This window comes from Peromyscus californicus, unplaced genomic scaffold, assembly GCF_007827085.1.
Source record: "Peromyscus californicus insignis strain IS unplaced genomic scaffold, ASM782708v3 Scaffold_1__1_contigs__length_55948999, whole genome shotgun sequence".
Taxonomy (NCBI): domain Eukaryota; kingdom Metazoa; phylum Chordata; class Mammalia; order Rodentia; family Cricetidae; genus Peromyscus; species Peromyscus californicus.
In genome coordinates, this window is record NW_026294492.1 from 19997211 (window position 1) to 20013622 (window position 16412).

The 16412-nt window shown below is 49.8% G+C and overlaps 1 protein-coding gene across 1 annotated transcript in view; it reads right to left on the reverse strand.

Moving 5' to 3' along the window:
* Positions 1-447: 447 nt before the first annotated feature.
* Cib4 (calcium and integrin binding family member 4) overlaps positions 448-16412 on the reverse strand; it is a 57046-nt gene continuing 41081 nt past the window's right edge. Inside the window, exons 4-7 of the mRNA XM_052745661.1 lie at positions 12464-12605; positions 3162-3271; positions 2295-2383; positions 448-478 (exon numbers count right to left, since the gene is read on the reverse strand). Of these exons, the coding sequence (XP_052601621.1) occupies positions 448-478; positions 2295-2383; positions 3162-3271; positions 12464-12605 (372 nt within the window). The remainder of the gene's footprint in view (positions 479-2294; positions 2384-3161; positions 3272-12463; positions 12606-16412) is intronic.

A 16412-nucleotide genomic window follows, 5' to 3' on the forward strand; every position in this document is an offset into this window, starting at 1 on the left:
GCGCCAGCTGGAATGACAGCTATGTGCACATCTCTGACACTACTCTGGGAGACGATGGGTCAAGGGTAGGTTCCAGAGGAGGGGAGGTCGAATATTTCCCTTCTGAACTTCGTTCCATTTGGCTCGGTCCCCTCCTCTGACACGGGTTGAGGCTTGAGCTCTGTCCTCAAAAGGATTGCCATGCCGGCTTGCCTGGAGTTTTCAGCAAACCTGACGCCTAGAATGAGCAGTTCTCAAAACCAATGCCCTATGTCGGACCCTGCTTTCAAAAAGCAGTGGGTAGGGATGGGCTGAGGAAAACACATGTATTTTTATTTAGTAAACAGTATTCTAGAGGTGAAGGAGGGTCAGACGAATCATACTTCCAATCAGCTCTCACTGTGCCTGGGCGCAGGTGGGTTCCAGGGGTCTCCCTTGAGGCTGCAGAACCGGAAGGCTGCCTCCATATCAACATCCCCAGAAATGGATCCGAAAGGAACTGAAATAAAAAGTTCCAGAGCTAGCTAGCTGAGGTCCCCACCTTGTCCCATCAGGCCCGTTTCTGTGGGTAATGGTCCCAGCCAACTCAAACCTTCGTGTGTGTGTGTGTGTGTGTGTGTGTGTGTGTGTGTGTGTGTGTGTGTGTGTGTGTGTGAATGAGGGTGCATGTGCACATATGTACATGTGTGGAGACCAGAGAGCAACCTCCAGTATGGTCCCTCAGGAGCAGCATACCTTGTTTTTGTTTTTGGACAAAGTCTCTGGCTGGCACCAGGGAGCCCAGTGACCACCCTGTCTCAGGCTCCCTAGCCTTGGTATGACCAGCAGGTACCACCATACTCAGCTTTTACCATGGACGCCAGGGATCAAAATCAAGTCCTCATGATGGCATAATGGCAGGCGGTTTACCAGCTAAGCTATTTCCCCGGTTCCTAAACTTTTTTAGGCTTCTATCAGCATCATCAGAACACAAAAGGTTTCTGGAATTTGGGGGTGCTGGAGCCAGTGGGAAGAAATGGGAGTGATTTAGACACAGGTGCAAGGCAAACAGGATTCCAGCGCCAATGTTGTACAGGGCTGTGGTGGAGGAAGAGGAATTTCCTCTGATAGGACTGATCCCAAGACCTAGGTAGATTCTGCCCTAGCCACGGCCCCTTGGAAGTAGCCACAATGGAGTCAGGAGCCTTCATCTCCAACCTTACAGTTGGAAGAGGCATGGACCGCCTGACCCAGCTGGGCCGACCGGAGTCCCTCTGGGAATTCAGAGCTGAGCTGAGACACCACTTAGGAGTCACTGAAGCTCAATTGAAATCAAACATATTGGGAGGCCGTGACACACGACGACGACGACCCCGTGTGTGACACACGATGGCCCTGTGTGTGACACACGACGACAACCCCGTGTCTCACTACCCAGAGGTTGCTGGTGTGCAATGAAAGGTAATGTGGAATGAGTAGAGAAGTAGAGCTAATGGAGGTAGAGACGGGAAGGGGAGAGACTGAGACGAGAACATGTAGCTGCCTGGGCTCCTGCCGAGTTCCCTGCTAACCCCGCCCTGAACTTTTGTGAGTTGGTTTGTAAACGTCTCAAGAGTCATCATCATCATCATCATCATCATCATCATCAAAATCATCTTGCCTATGAGACCAAGGGGCAGCATTAGGGGCGAGTGTGCAAGACAGGTCAGCGGGTGTCAACTCAGCGCGAGGAAAGCCCTCTTCTCGTGGGACTCCAGTCACGGCCCGGACCATCTCTAGAGAGGATGCCTTTGCTTTGAATTGGAAGGGACCAGAAGACTGGCAAATATGGCCTTGGAAATACAGAGGGCTGTCATCTGGAGGGAGTCCAGAGCAGAGGTCACTGAGGCCCCTTCTGCTCTCAGGTGGAATTAGTCGCTTCTCTTGTGACATTTCTTTTGCCAGCTTTCCCCTTACACTGCTGAACAATGTCCCCTGCCACCCCCAGCCCAGCTCCCAGTGAACCTGGGTAACAGTGGGCAACACACAGGTCAGATCTGAAGCCCAGGGTACTGGGAGATGGGCACAGATGTCCTGGCCATCAGGGGTAATGTCTCTGCGGTCGCACCACACATGGTTTGCAAAGCCTGGGATCCTGCCGTCCCCTGTCTTGGTTCCCCAAGAGGAGCTGATTTCTCAGACGCTTCAGTTTTATGACTTCTGAAAGACTCAACAGAGCCCGGGAAACTCATGACTTCCATGGCAAGACTGAGATGTGCCATCAGCCCAGGGGAGACTCGGGAGCCTTCCCTGCCTCCAACCTTGCTGGACAGCCCCGACCCTCATGGATGTCTTACTTCATGAAATCTGGAGATTTGGCCATTGCGTGTTCGAACTCGGAGAAGGACAGCATGTTGTCATTGTCCAGATCTGACTCGCTCAGGACCTGGTGGAAGGAAGGAGGCTGAGAGGAGCCTGGGGTCCAACAGGAGTTGGGTCTCAAGATGGAGACAGACAGTGTAGAGGAACTAGGGCAGGGTGACTTAGGGCCCCTGCCCCACAGAGAGGAGAAGGTGTGTGCACTAAGGTGGGGTGGAGAAGGCATCATGGGCTGGCCTTCCTTTGGAAGGATTCTCCTCAGCGGCCCCCAGCACCAATTTGGCAGTGAGGACAATAGACCCCATCCGCCGGACATAGGCACGAGCCCCCCATTGTAAGAAGCCTGAGTCAGGTGGGAGGTGCTACCATCCAGCCCTGAGATCCTCGGGGTCTCACAGCCTGAGAGCTCGTGGGCCTGTGCCCCATCTTAGGTTTTAAGGCTGTGTCCATGCCTTGTTACCAGGATATAAAGTGGGCACTGTGCTCCTAATGAATGACATGGGCAGGGGAACATTGTGATGTGTTCATCTGATGCTAAGCTGTTGTAGATCCAGCTGCCCTCAGTGACCCACGCAGATGGGAGGCTCTCAGGTGGGAGGGGAATAGAAGATTCTTATTGGAAGAGCAGACAGCTGAGGTTTAGTTCTCTCCACTGTGTGCCCATGTCTCAGGGCACCACATGCTGCCCATCCCCATGGCAGCTACCCAGGGAGGGGATGGAAATATGTGCCACCTGCTCCAGGCTTGACTCTGGCTCCCTTCCCAAGAAGATGGCCTGATATCCAGGAGCTTTTGGGTGGCCACCTGGACCCTCAGGCCCCGCCCTTCCACTTCCGGATACACACGTGGTGTGTGACGTCCATCAGCAGGTCCTCAGACACATCATCACTGTTCAGCAGTCTTAGCACGATTTTCTGGAGGTCTTCCTCGTCAATGAAGCCATTCTCGTTAAAATCTGCAGAGAGGAGATGGAGGCTGAGTCCCTGGCTCATGGGACTGACTCCCATCTGGGAGGCCACAAAGGGTTCACTTGCTCCAAGTAGATCTAGAATCTGGGACATGGGGGGTGGGTAGCTGGCGGGGCATGCAGCATCCGGGCCAGCTGTAGACAATACTAAGTAAGGCAACAATCATAGCAATAAGCATTGACTGTGCACCTACTGTGTGCTCAGATGAGTCCTCTTTTAAATCATTGAATTCTCGCCATCCACCTTTTTATTGTCTTATTTTTGTCAAGAGGACGCCAAGGTTCAGGTGTGATGTAGCTTGTCTGAAAGGCCAGGAAATGGGAGGGCAAAGTTCAAGCCCACCTAGGCTGACCTGGCCCCACATCAAAGTTCATGCTATGGGATGTCCATTTCAGAACTCAGAAGCCAGACTGTGGTTTGGTGGTCGGGAGCCAGGCAGATTAGAGGAGTGAAAGGTGGGCTGGGTTTGGGACCAAAAGCCTTGGGTATCATCTGATGCTTCCGGTCCTGTACAGTAGCTGCTGGAGTGACCTGCCCAGTGACGTATTAGCAGAAGAGGGCAAGTGACTTACGGGAAGGTCTTTGAGACCATGAGGTAACCATGGGAACAGAAGGCAAAACAACAAGTCAGAGGAGCCTGGATCCCTAGTGTTAGAGCCTTAGAACCATTGTGGACAACTACTTTTGGCTTCTCCACAATATATATATTTAATCCCAGTACACTATTTGAGCCTCGGTTTCCCTGTCTGTAAAATGGGAATAATAGTTGTAACTCTACAGTGTGAAGGTTAAATAGGAAATACGTAGCCATCCCTTGGCATTAGTCTGGAATACAGAAGACTCCTGTTAGCTGTAGCCAGGGCTTAGTTCTCTACCAGGTGCTCATTGTTAAGTACTAAAAATGAAAATCTGAGCCGTTATAACACCCCACCTTGAACAACGCCAGCTAGAGCTAACGGACTATTAGGGAAACTGAGGCCCAGAGTCTGCCAGTACTACAGAGTCAGTCCTTTTATGGCAGAGCCAAGAAATATCTGTCCCCAGAAGCGGACTGGGCATATGGAAGGTACAGTACATCCCCAACTGTGTTTCTCAGTCCGTGACTGGAGCCCTCATCCGAGCTGCTCTTGGGTGCTCTCCCTGCATGACCCCTGAGCACCATAGGAAGGAAGTGAATCAGAGGAGCAGGTGAAAGGGGCGGAGGCATCGGTGGAGGCACTGAGCAGCCGCAGTGACACCACACTGCCGGTAAGAAACTCCGCAGCCTCTCCCCAAGCCCCTGCAGTGTCTCCAGGCATCCTGCTGGCCGAGCTCCCATATGCGGAGACTACAGAAAATGACATGGCTTTGGTCCCAAGCCATCTGAAAACAGAATAATTTGCTAGAGTAAATGTGGTCCTGGGTGGTTCCTGTCCTTTGGGGGATGCAAGGGCAGAGCAGTCTGGGAAAGGGCTAGGGCCAGGGAGTCTGCGCGTGGGCTGGGCCCCAGTCTAGGCTGACCCAGCAGTCTTAGAACTCACAGCCTGTGACTGACCACTCAGGGGTGGGTGTGGGGGCTTGCTCTCACATGTTTCTCAACCCCGTGAGCTTAGAGAACCGGATTGGTTAACGTTTAACCTCCAAGTCCCTCCAAAACAAGCTTCCCACAAAGCAGCCTTCAATAGTTTCCCGAGGCTTGCTCCACGGCCTCACCTAGCCACTGGCACCTCTGTGCTTGGGTCAGGTCTTAGGAAGGTGTGGCAATATCTGCTACTTGCTTTCTGCCTGAGAATCCGTAGCTGGTGCCGACTGGATCAGGAAGGTGTGGCTGAGATGTTGGTCTCTGACAAGGGATTAATCTTCCTGGAGGTATGGAGAGATGTTACATTGATCACACGGAGGCCAGAATGTCCCTCAAGGCAGAAACTGGTGCCCAGGAGGTGGGTTCCAGGCCTCAAGGAGCTCTAGCCCTGCTGAGCTAGAAGCTCATTCTCCAAACAGTTCTTGTTCAAGATGACCCCGGGTTCAGATGAAAATACATGGCTTTCCCGTCTCCGCGGCAGCCATGGGTGGCTGTATGACATCATTCTGGCCCCTGAAACATAAACTCCAGTGTCTTGGTGACGTTCCAAGAAAGCTTGGGAAGAGCTGACTTATTTGTGTGTCTCTGGATGTGAATTTCACCTCTGCTCCTTCTCCCATCCCCCTCCACACCACTTTCCCTGCCTAGAATAAAGACGAGAGAAGTCCGTGGGCACAAAAGCCATTTTGTGACCACGAGGACAGTAGGACAACAGTCTCATACCAAGACTTTACAGCTGAGGAAGCATGAAGAACTCTGGACTCCTTTCTGGAGCTCTGGACTGCCTGACTCCAGACTTTTTTTTTTTTTTTTTTAAAATCAGGGACACTGCTACGCGTAGCTGGATGGAATCCCAAGTGATACAGCAAGCTGGAACAGGAGCCTCCAAACCTACTGCACGTTAGAAATACCCAGGGGGCTTTGCAAAAGCCCGCCAGCCAGAGATACCATTCCAATCAGGTTGTTTTTTGTTTTGCTTTAACTCCCAGGTGATTTGAGGATGCAGTCAGGTTTGGGAAGCCGGGGGCTAAGGCATGGCTTTCTAGATTTTTCAGGAGCAGAGATTGGTGGGGGGTGGAGGGTGGGCCTTGCTAAGGTGTAGATTTGGTTTGGAGGTGTAAGTGGGGCCAGAGGGTCTGCATCTTTGGTACCCTCCCTTGCAGGGCTGATGTGTCTGGTCGCTGAACCTCACTTGGAGTCATCAGGTCAAGAGCATCGAGAGGTCTTCGGACTTCTGCAAGATTCGCTGCCATGAGCATCACCAACACATTCGTCTTCTCTGTCCATCTCTTTGTCCTTCTTTTTAATTCTCCTTTTCCCTTCCTTATGGGCCATCACCTCCAGACTTACAGAGCAGCTTCCGCAGACCAGGCACTAGATTCAAGGATCCTGGAGTTCTGTCTCACACTGAGCTCACAGCTGCCTACGGTCACAAATCTTCAGAACCCAAAGAGAATTCTGCTTTGTCTGGGTATCCTGGATGCACTCTGGGGCACGAGTCCCAGGCATCTATTGGCGCTGATGATTTAATTGAGCTTTTGAGAGTCTTTTGCTTGGGGTCCTTGGGGAAAGGAACTAACTATGTGCTTTAGGGACTTGGAGAGGGGTGGACACTGGGCTGGGATGGAGTGTTGGCCCCATCCACTCAGTCTGACCTCCGTGGGGGACTGAACATTCCCATTTCTAAATCTAAGCAAAGTTGGCCCTGTGTCTGGAAGATGCTTGTGAGCATCTACTCCCCTGATGGGGTTTGGGGATTTTGTTTATTGGGTTCTGGAAACCATGGGAAGTCAGCAGAGCATCCTTCCTTCCTTCCTTCCTTTCTTCCTTTTTTCTTTCCTTCCTTCCTTTCTTCCTTCTTTCCTCCCTCCCTCTCTCCCTCCCTTTCTTCATTCCTTCAATTTTCCCCTTCCTCCCTTCTTCTTTCCTTCCTTCCTTCCTTCCTTCCTTCCTTCCTTCCTTCCTTCCTCCCTCCCTCCCTCTCTCCCTTCCTCCCTCCCTCCTTTCCATCAAGACAAGGCCTCATGTATCTCGGGCTGGCCTTGAACTCACTATGTATGGGAGAAGGACCTTGAACTCACTATGTATGGGAGAAGGACCTTGAACTCACTATGTATGGGAGAAGGACCTTGAACTCACTATGTATGGGAGAATGACCTTGAACTCTTGCTTCTTGCAGCTTTCTCTCCTGAGAGCAGAGATTAGATGACAGGCAAGTGCCACACCACCCAGCCTTTTCTGTCTCCGAGAAGTGCCTTCACTCCCAAGTGCTTAACCTCTGGGGCCATGTTTATTCAAGTGACTCTGTTTTTCTTTTGCCTGTAGGTGACTGGGCAAAGCTGGTCATCCAACCAAGGTATCAGATCATTGGCTTTGTGGAGCCATTTAGTACCTGCTAAGAAACTGCAAGGGAGACGCAGATGCCTGTGGCCAGATGCCCAGAAGAGGCTCTACAGGCCATGCAGGTAGGTACGAGGGTAGTCATCTTTAGTCCATGGCACAGATGAATAAACCTTAGATCTGGGAAAGAAGAGATTTCCTCAGCAGCCATGCAGAGAAACTGCTTGGCTTTTCTGACAATTTCCTAACTGTATCCCAGCCCTTCCCTTCTCTCATGGGGTCCGTACTTCTGTCGGTGGACATACTTCATACTTGTGAACGGAGAAACCTCCCAGAGACAGATGTCTGGAGCTGGGTTTGGTGGTATTTGCCTATAATCCCAGTACTCTGGAGATAGAGGAATCAGGAAGATCAGGAGTTCAAGGTATCCTCAGCTACGCAGTGAGTTTGGGGCTAGCCTGGGCTACGTGAGCACCTGTCTCATGCCTCCCCCCCCCCCTTCCCCGGAATAATCCACACCTCTTGCTGTTTATGCTTCTGTATAACCTTGATGCTGTTTGGTGTGAGTGGAGACTGTAACCTGCTTCCAGCCAACATAATTTGGCAAGTGTGATGGGATGAATGTTACTTTCATGGTCGGGTTATGCCATGGAAGACTCCATTCTAACAGCAGATGGGTTGAGGGTTATTCCCTCCTCATTATCTTTGAAGACAAGTGGCCATGTTGGGAAGGTTTTGTGGCCAGGGGCCGAGGGTGGCCTTCAGAGGCCAAGGGCAGCCTCTAGCTCCTAGCCAGCACGAAGCCAGGGGCCAAAGGTCCATGAATACAAGAACTGCATTCTGCCAGCGACTTGAAGGGTCTCCCCCAGCCAGCCATTCTCCAGATGGGAAGCAGCTTGGCCAGAACTTTGGCTGGAGTTTTGAGACTTTAAGAGAGGGGTTTGTGCCGGGTGGTGGTGGCGCACGCCTTTAATCCCAGCACTTGGTGGCAGAGGCAGGCGGATCTTTGTGAGTTCGAGGCCAGCCTGGTCTACAGAGCGAGATCCAGGAAAGGCTCAAAGCTACACAGAGAAACCCTGTCTCAAAAAACCAAAAAAGAGAGGGGTTCGCTGGGAGTGGCAGTGCTCATTTTCATTCTAGCACTGGGGAGGCAGGGACAGATAGATTTCTGTGAGTTCCAGGTCAGCCAGGACTACATAGTGAGACCCTGCCAAAAAAGAATAGAAAGAAAGCAGAGGAGGAAGAGGAGGAGGAGGAGGAGGAGGAGGAGGAGGCAGAAAGAAGGGAGAGGTGGGAGAGGAGAGGGGAGGAGGGAGGAGGGATCCAATTAAGCCAAGCCTGGACTCTTAACCAGCAGGCACCCTGAAACCATAAAGTGCGGCACCTGAAGCCGCTGAACTTTGGGGGATTTTTTTTTTTTTACCCAACCCAGGCAGACATAGAGCCACTGTCCCTTATCTATTGCTTCACGAGCTAAGTTTCGGTGACTTTCAACTGTGTACCGTTGGCTGAGATGAAAGGGTTGAGCCGGGCCAGTGCTCTGCTAGAGGCGTGTCTTGTCCTAGAGAGTGTGACAAGGACTTCAGTCAGCCCAGCTGCCGCATCTGACAGAACTGTGGCGGTGACTAGCCGAGCTAGGACTCCTGGGATCCAGGACATACTCCCTGGGGACGCTTGGGGCTGCTTGGGAGAAGGAAGGAGGAAGCTGTAGGAGAACACACACACACACACACACACACACACACACACACACACACACACACACACGCGCACACACACACACACACACACGCGCACACACACACACGCGCACACACACACACACCCCAGGCAGGACTGCTGAGCTAACAATATACGGGTGTGTGATTTCATTTTGGATTGGGATTCACTATGAATTTGTGTCTTGTACCAAATTTAAGACACTGTTAGTTCTTCAAATATCTTTCCTACCCTTTGCTTTCGAGACTCCAGTTGGATCACCGGGTTGTATAGTCGACCTTTCTAACTCTGTGTGTCCCAGAGGCCCTGTTCTTTAATTCTCTCAGAAGTTGCTTTCTCTGTTATTCAGATTTTTTCCCCCTGCATCTGTCTTCAGATTTACCCTTCCCTCCCGTTATCTCAATTCTCCTGTTAAGCCCATCAGTGAATTTTGATTTCAGATGGGTTTTTGTGTTTGGTCAGCTGTTTCGGAGTGGAGTATGAACCTAAAGGCTATTGCATGCTAAGTGAGTGGTCCACCATCAAGCTACACTCCAACACTCTCATTTTTTTTTTTTTTAAATTTTGTAAATATAGACTTGCTAATTTTCCCAGGTTAGCCTTGAACTCACTCTGTAGCCCAGGCAGACTTTGATCATGTGATCCTCCCGCCTCAGTCTCTGGAGCAGCTGGAATTGCAGGTCAGCGCCACGAGGCCCAGCCCATTTAACCCCTTCTCCTAGTTGTTTTTCTGATGAGCTTTGATATCCTTTCATTTCTGTGTGTGTATGTGTGAGAGCAGATTTCCTTTTACTTTATTGGAAATAGTGGTTGTGATGGTCAATTCTATGTGGCAGTTTGACTTGGCTGAGGAATGCCCAGATAAAGGCAGAAAAAAAAAAAATCTTTTCCTGGTGTGTCTGTGAGAGAATTTCTGGAAGAGATTAGCATGTGAGTCAGTAAACTGAATAAAGAAGGTCACATTCAGAACAGGCAGGAGACAGTCCCTTCATGGCTGGGGGAGGGCGGCCTCAGGAGGCCTCACTCCTGAGTCAGGAGTGAGTGACAGTTGTGAGGGGGCGGGACTAATTTTCTTCAGTGGTGTAGCCACCGGTAAACTGCAGCTGCCCATGCTTCAGACAACACCCTTCAGCCATTCTCATGCAAGCAACCCCAGTCACATACAATGGATCTCTCTCTCTCTCTCTCTCCCTCTCTTTCACACACACACACACACACACACACACACACACACACACACACACACGAAGGTGGAAGGGGCCTCTTGTTGAAGGGTACAGTAGGAAGGAGTAAAAGAGCGGAAGGAGGTGAAAATGACTGAAATACATTACGTCCAGGTGTGATGTCATCAAAGAACTAAAAAAGTAATCAGGGGCTGGAGAGGAGGCTCATCTGTTTGGAGTGTGTACTGTTCTTGCAGAGGACCTGAGTTTGGGTCTCAGCAACCATGTTGGGAGGCTCACAATCACCTAATCCAGGGGAATCCAACACCCTCTTCTGGCCTACTTGAGCACTGCATTCACGCACTACACACACACACACACACACACACACACACACACACACACACACACATTTTTTTTTAAAAGAATTTAAAAAGCAAGTAAAAATTAAAAACAAGGCCACATTCATAAAAATGAAAAACAAGATCATTTTGGGTGGGCAGCATCCGGTCCAGCAAAAGCCCAATAGAACACAAGACAGAGGATGGAGGAGCTTTTCTTTCTGCTCTGTCCTTGGTCAATGGTGCTCTTCGTCCTTGTACCTTTGGGTTGAATTAAATCATCATCTTTCCTGGATGTCCCACTCACAGCAGATTGTGGGTTCTCTGGTCACCAGAGTCATCCAGTCAATCCTATAGTCCAGTCTCTCTCTTTCTCCCTCCCCTCCCCCTCCCCTCTCCATTCCCGTGTCCCCTCCACATCCCCTCTTTCTCTTCCTCGTTGCTTCTGTTTCTCTGAGGAGCGGACGACAGTGACAGAGGCTGTTTCAGGACTCTTTATCAGTGAATTTCAGTATCTGGGTCATGTCAGAGCCGGTCTCCTTTCTGGAGACGGCAGCAAGATTTAAAAGAATTTTCTTGCATATCAGGTCACTTTTAGATTTCATTTGGGGTATTGTAGATGTTCCGGTGTCAAGACGTTGAGTTCTGTTATAGTTCTCCAAAACAGTGCTGACATTTTTGGTTTAATTTAGACTGCAATCCTGTTGTTCGGGTTCTCCAGATTAGAGAGGGTTCTGGGGTTCTGTTTGCTTACTTTGAGAATCAGATCTGGAGCCTTGCATGTCCTTCAAGCATTCCACCATTGAGCTCTAACACTAGCCCTTGACTTTTTAAGACAAGGTCTCACAAGGTAGCCCACTTTGTCTTCAAATTTATGATCATTCTGCCTCAGCCTCCCGAGGGTGAGGATTACCAGTGTGTGCCACCACACCTAGCAAGTTGAGGTTTTCCTCGGCCTGCATGATTCTGCTCACTGATGTCTGAGGACAGGAGGAGCTGGATGGCCTATTTAAACAGAAGGGGTGGCGCTCATCCATGCCAGTCTGCCTGGGCAAGCAAAGGAGTTACCATGATGTACTCAAAGACGTTCATGGTCTGTTGGAAGGTGTGTCAAGGTTTCTTTGATTTTTTTTTCCCTTTTGGTTGCTTTTGGGAGGTCCGAGTATCCCACCGTGCTATGGGGACAATACAAGGAGAAGGGCAGATAGCAAAGACCTCAGAGATGATCTCTCTCAAGTCCTTCGCTTTCAAGATGATAGAACGACAGATTCGTAGGAAAATGAAATGACTTATTCAAGACTACGCAGTGACCGCACACAGAGCTGGCTCTAGTGCCTCATGTCTCTCAAGTTCCCTCTTCCTGCCAGACAAGCCCTGTCCTTCACACCCGTATGTACTGTCTCTTTCTCTCTGGCCTGCCCTCGGCGACCCCAGTGCCCTTGGGTGGCGTTACGATTTGAACCTGAAATAGCCCTCCCAGGTTCATGGGTTCGAACATTTGTTTCCCAGTTGCTGGAACTCCACAGCTGGAGACCGTGGGACCTTTGGGAGGAAGAACCTAGCTGGGGAGGGAACATATTTCTTAAGGGGCAGGACTGGAGGCTTGCAGTACCACCCAGCATCCTGTGTTGCTTCTGATTTCTGTTCCATCAACATATAAGGAGGTGAGAAGTCTCAGCCACACATTCCCACTCCTATGGCCTGCTTGTCACTCTGCTGTCCCTGCCACAATGGACTATGTGCCTTCAAATAGAGCCCCAATAAATTCTCCTTCCCCTGAGGTGCTCCTTGTCAGGTATGTTGGTCACAGCAACAATAAAGGCCACTTCTATAGATAACGTGGAGGGAAGGGCCTCTGTCTATCAGAGCTCAGATTCTCAACCTGCTTTGTTATTTCACAGTACTTAAGAAATACGATATATACTCATCAAGACCTAATAAATCCCGGTTACACTACCCCATCAATGAGCTAATGTTGTTGGATTTCAGATGTGACAGGTTCTCTTTGGCCCTCTCCTCCTTCTCACTCAGCACCACCGCAACCAAGGTACCCACCATAGATGCGAAAGGCATATTCAATCTTCAGGCTGGGGCAGGCCTGCTCACTGAACACCGACGCCATGCCCAGCACATCTTCAAAGGAGAACACGTTGTTGTGTGAGAATACTTTGCAGATGCGGTCTCTGAAAGGGTTGACCTGTGATGGGGGCGAGGGAGACAAGGTCTATCAGGGTTAGGGTGTTGCCTCCCTGAATCTCTTCCACCTGCCGTCAGCACTGCGTCCTGGGCTGAGACAAAAAGAACAAGGTAGGGTGAAGCAGGACTCTGGGGGTGATGGAGGGACCCAGGACAAGGGACCCTGCTTGACATCACTCTGCTCACCCACATCTCCTCCTGCGCACACATTCCAATGGCTTGTGGGTGTGTGCGTACGTGCATGCGTGTGTTTTTGTGCATTGTCTTATTGAGGTTTTTATGGCTATTAAGTTTCCCTCCATTTTACATTTAAAACTTGGAAAAATTAAAAAATGGATAAAGAAAAAAAACAAAAGTCAGATATCTATAATCGACTCCTCAGAGTTAACAACCATTAACATATTGATGTAGCAGTCAGCAGACCTCGGTTTAATGCTGTGTCATGAGTTAGGGAACAACTGCCATATGGATACATTCATTAACTAGCTGTCAGAGTTAAAGACTTGTATAAAGTAGAGAGATAATAATTATGTCTACCATGTAGGACTGCCATGAAGACTAAGCAGGAGAATTGCCCAGTGTCTGATAAATAACTCGGCCAATGAGAGTGTCTGATAAATAACTCGGCCAATGAGAGCTGGTAGTTGTTATTTAACCACCTAAGATATCACAATCAACAGAGCAGTTTTCAAATTAGGTGCCCAGGCTGGAAATGAAGCTCAGCAGCAGAGCCTTTACTTAGCATGAGTGATGCCCTGGCTTCAGTCCCCACCCCACCCCACCCCTTCCCAAACACACACACACACACACACACACACACACACACACACACACACACACACACACACACACAATCAAATCAGAGTCCCAAATTACCAAGGGCCATGCAATTTTAGCAACTCTGGTTCCCTCAAACTGGCCCTGGCCTTGGCGCGTGAGCTCCCTCCAAAGGCTGACGTTCCTCCAAGTGGGCTTGTGACATCCCAGCCACCATTTGCCAGTTCAGATTCAGCTTGCTATTTCAACTTGCGACTTTCCCTCCAGGCCCCAGGAATGGGCAGGGGGTAAGGGGGCTTTTGGGGCAGAGCTCATCAGAGTTTGCTATAGTTCAGATTATAATGGTCTCCCCGAAGCCTGTATGTTGTAGGCTTCATCCCCAGGAAGTAGCAGAAGCTGTAAAAGGTAGGTCTCAGTGAAAGGTCGTAGGACATTGGTGAGATGTGTCCTCAAAGAGGATCATGGGACTCCAGCTCTTATTACTTTTGTTTCCCAGGGACCACGAGGTAGGCACCTTCCTTCTCTACACCCTCCTGCCATGATGCCTTGCCTCACAACAGGCCCCAAAGCGATGGGGACAGTTGACCAAGGGCTGAAACTGTAAAGCTGTAATCTCTTTCTAACATGATCTCCTCCAGTGTTTTATTATAGTAACAGCTGATTAGCATAGAGCTCAGTAGGGATCCGCACGCAAGGACGCTTGGCAATCTTTACAAGTAGCAAGTTCAGCTTTGATGCACCCTCGGCTCACTCTCTGGGGCTCCGATCCATTCCCACCTCCTAGGAGGCCTTTCCCCAGCTGCTCGGTGTCCCCATCCAGCAGACCTTATCACACTCCAGCTCTCTCCTGTACTTCAAAACAAACCCTAATAACTCATACCTCCCTCAAATCCCTGTTCTTATATGTACCCTGTCTAAGCCGCCTGACCCTGCAAACCCGCAGAGCAGCTGTGAGTGTACAGTAGAGCCCCAGCTCCCAAAGTTCTAATCAGCTGAAGTGGCTCTCTGGTTTTTTTCTAGCTCCCTTTGCTATGACAAGGCATCTCTTCAGAGGCGCATGTTTCATGCAGAGGGGTTTGGCTCAGCCTCTCTGCTTCAGCTCTGCCAATGACCTGGAGTGGGCCTGCTGCTAAGGATCTACGCCAATGGTTCTCAGTCTGTGGGTTGGGAACTCTTAGTCAGTCACCTAAGACCATCGGAAAACACAGACATTTACGTTACTACGATTCAAAATTACAGTTACGAAGTAGCAACAAAATAATTTTGTGGTTGTGGGGGGTCAGCACAACCCGAGGAACTGCATTAAAGGGTCTCAGCAGTAGGAAGGCTGAGAACCACTGTTCCATACAGACCCACACTCTCTAGAGCCGCCCGGCCCGGACCAGCCAACGCTTAGCTCTCTCGCTTCAGTTCTCCAGTTTTGACATTTGGGATATATTTTTTTCCCTTTCATTCTCCTAGAACTCAGCCACACACTGAAACGCGCGCTTTTATTTTGTCCAACATTGTATTTGAGATGAGACATCGTGTGTCACTCCAGGTGGCTCTGCAGCTCTCAAATTCTACTCAGCATACAGGTCACTTGGGGTCGTTCTTAAAAACGTGAATTCATGTTGGACAATTGAAGAGCTTCGTCCATGCAGGATGAAGAACCAGCTACACAACATTATGCTTGGAGTTCCCGGTTTTGTCCTGTGCACTGGAATATTGAAGGGGGTAGAGCTCATGCTAAGTGTTCTAAAAATTCAAGCTCAATATGGTGGTGCACCCTACTAATCCTAGCCCTTGGGAAGCTGAGGGAGGAGAATTTGGGAGGCAGAGGCTAGCCTTGGCTACATAAGGGGGTACCAGGCTAGCCAGGGATATATAGCAAGACCTTGTCTCAAAAACCAGAACAAAACAAAGAACAGTGTTGTGAAAACTGTGAAGAGCGTGATTGTCACATTATGGTGTGTGCATGGTATACGCTATATAAATGTCACACAAGCTTTCACCCTCAGAGGTCTTCTGTCAGGGGGTCTAGAGTGGAGGCCAGTGTTCTAGGTGAATTGCATCCCCTCCAAAATTCCCGTGTCAAAGCAGTAAACCACCCCACCTCAGAATATGACTTCATTTGGAAATAGAGTTGTAGGCATAAGGTCTACTTCCCTAGGCTGAAGTGACATCACACAGAGGAGGGATCCTCATAACATACGATGTTGTCCTTATAGAAAGGGAAACTGGACGTGGATATGTGTTCTCAGAGACCGCCACATGGAGATGGAGGCAGACATCACGAAGACGCTTCTACAAGCCAAAGAACGTCAAAGGTCGCCAACAACCCTGCAGAAGGGAGGGAGAGCCTGGAACTGACCCTTCGCCCCAGTCTTCAGAAGGGGCCAACCCTGTCTACACCCCCAGTCTTCAGAAGGGGCCAACCCTGTCTACACCCCGGTCTTGGGCTTCTAGCCTTGGCAGTTATGAGACAGTGTTTCTATTGTGCGAGTCACAGAGTGTGTGGTACTGAGTAAATAAACACACCAAGCAACACGCTTTGCAAGCTCCTCAGGTCACGGGGGTCCGTTTTATACATTACACATGCATCATAAGCGCATACATACATAGATAGTGTATTATGGAGAAATATATACATATATCATATGCATGTCCCAGAAGGGGCCATGACGCAAGGGAGTCCAGGCTGACCCACTCAAAAAACCAAGCTGGCTTCAGGCTGGAGCGCCCCTTCTTTTAACATGCCCAGAAATACCTAGTTTCCCTATCTCTAATTGACGCTGATAGCTTGAACTCCTATGTCCCAAGTACCTAGCTAAGTGGCTTTATCAATTATGTGACCAAATTTTAACTACATTAACTCTGCTCACAAATGGATATATGGCTTAACAAGACTCCTGCAAGGAAACCACAGTTGGAGATAATGTTTGTAACGCAGATAAAAGCGAACAGCAAGAAAGTGCCAGCGCGGAGGTCTTTTCCTGTTTGAAATGCAGCTTTGCTCCATACCGAGAAGGCTTGAGAATCCAGACAGACA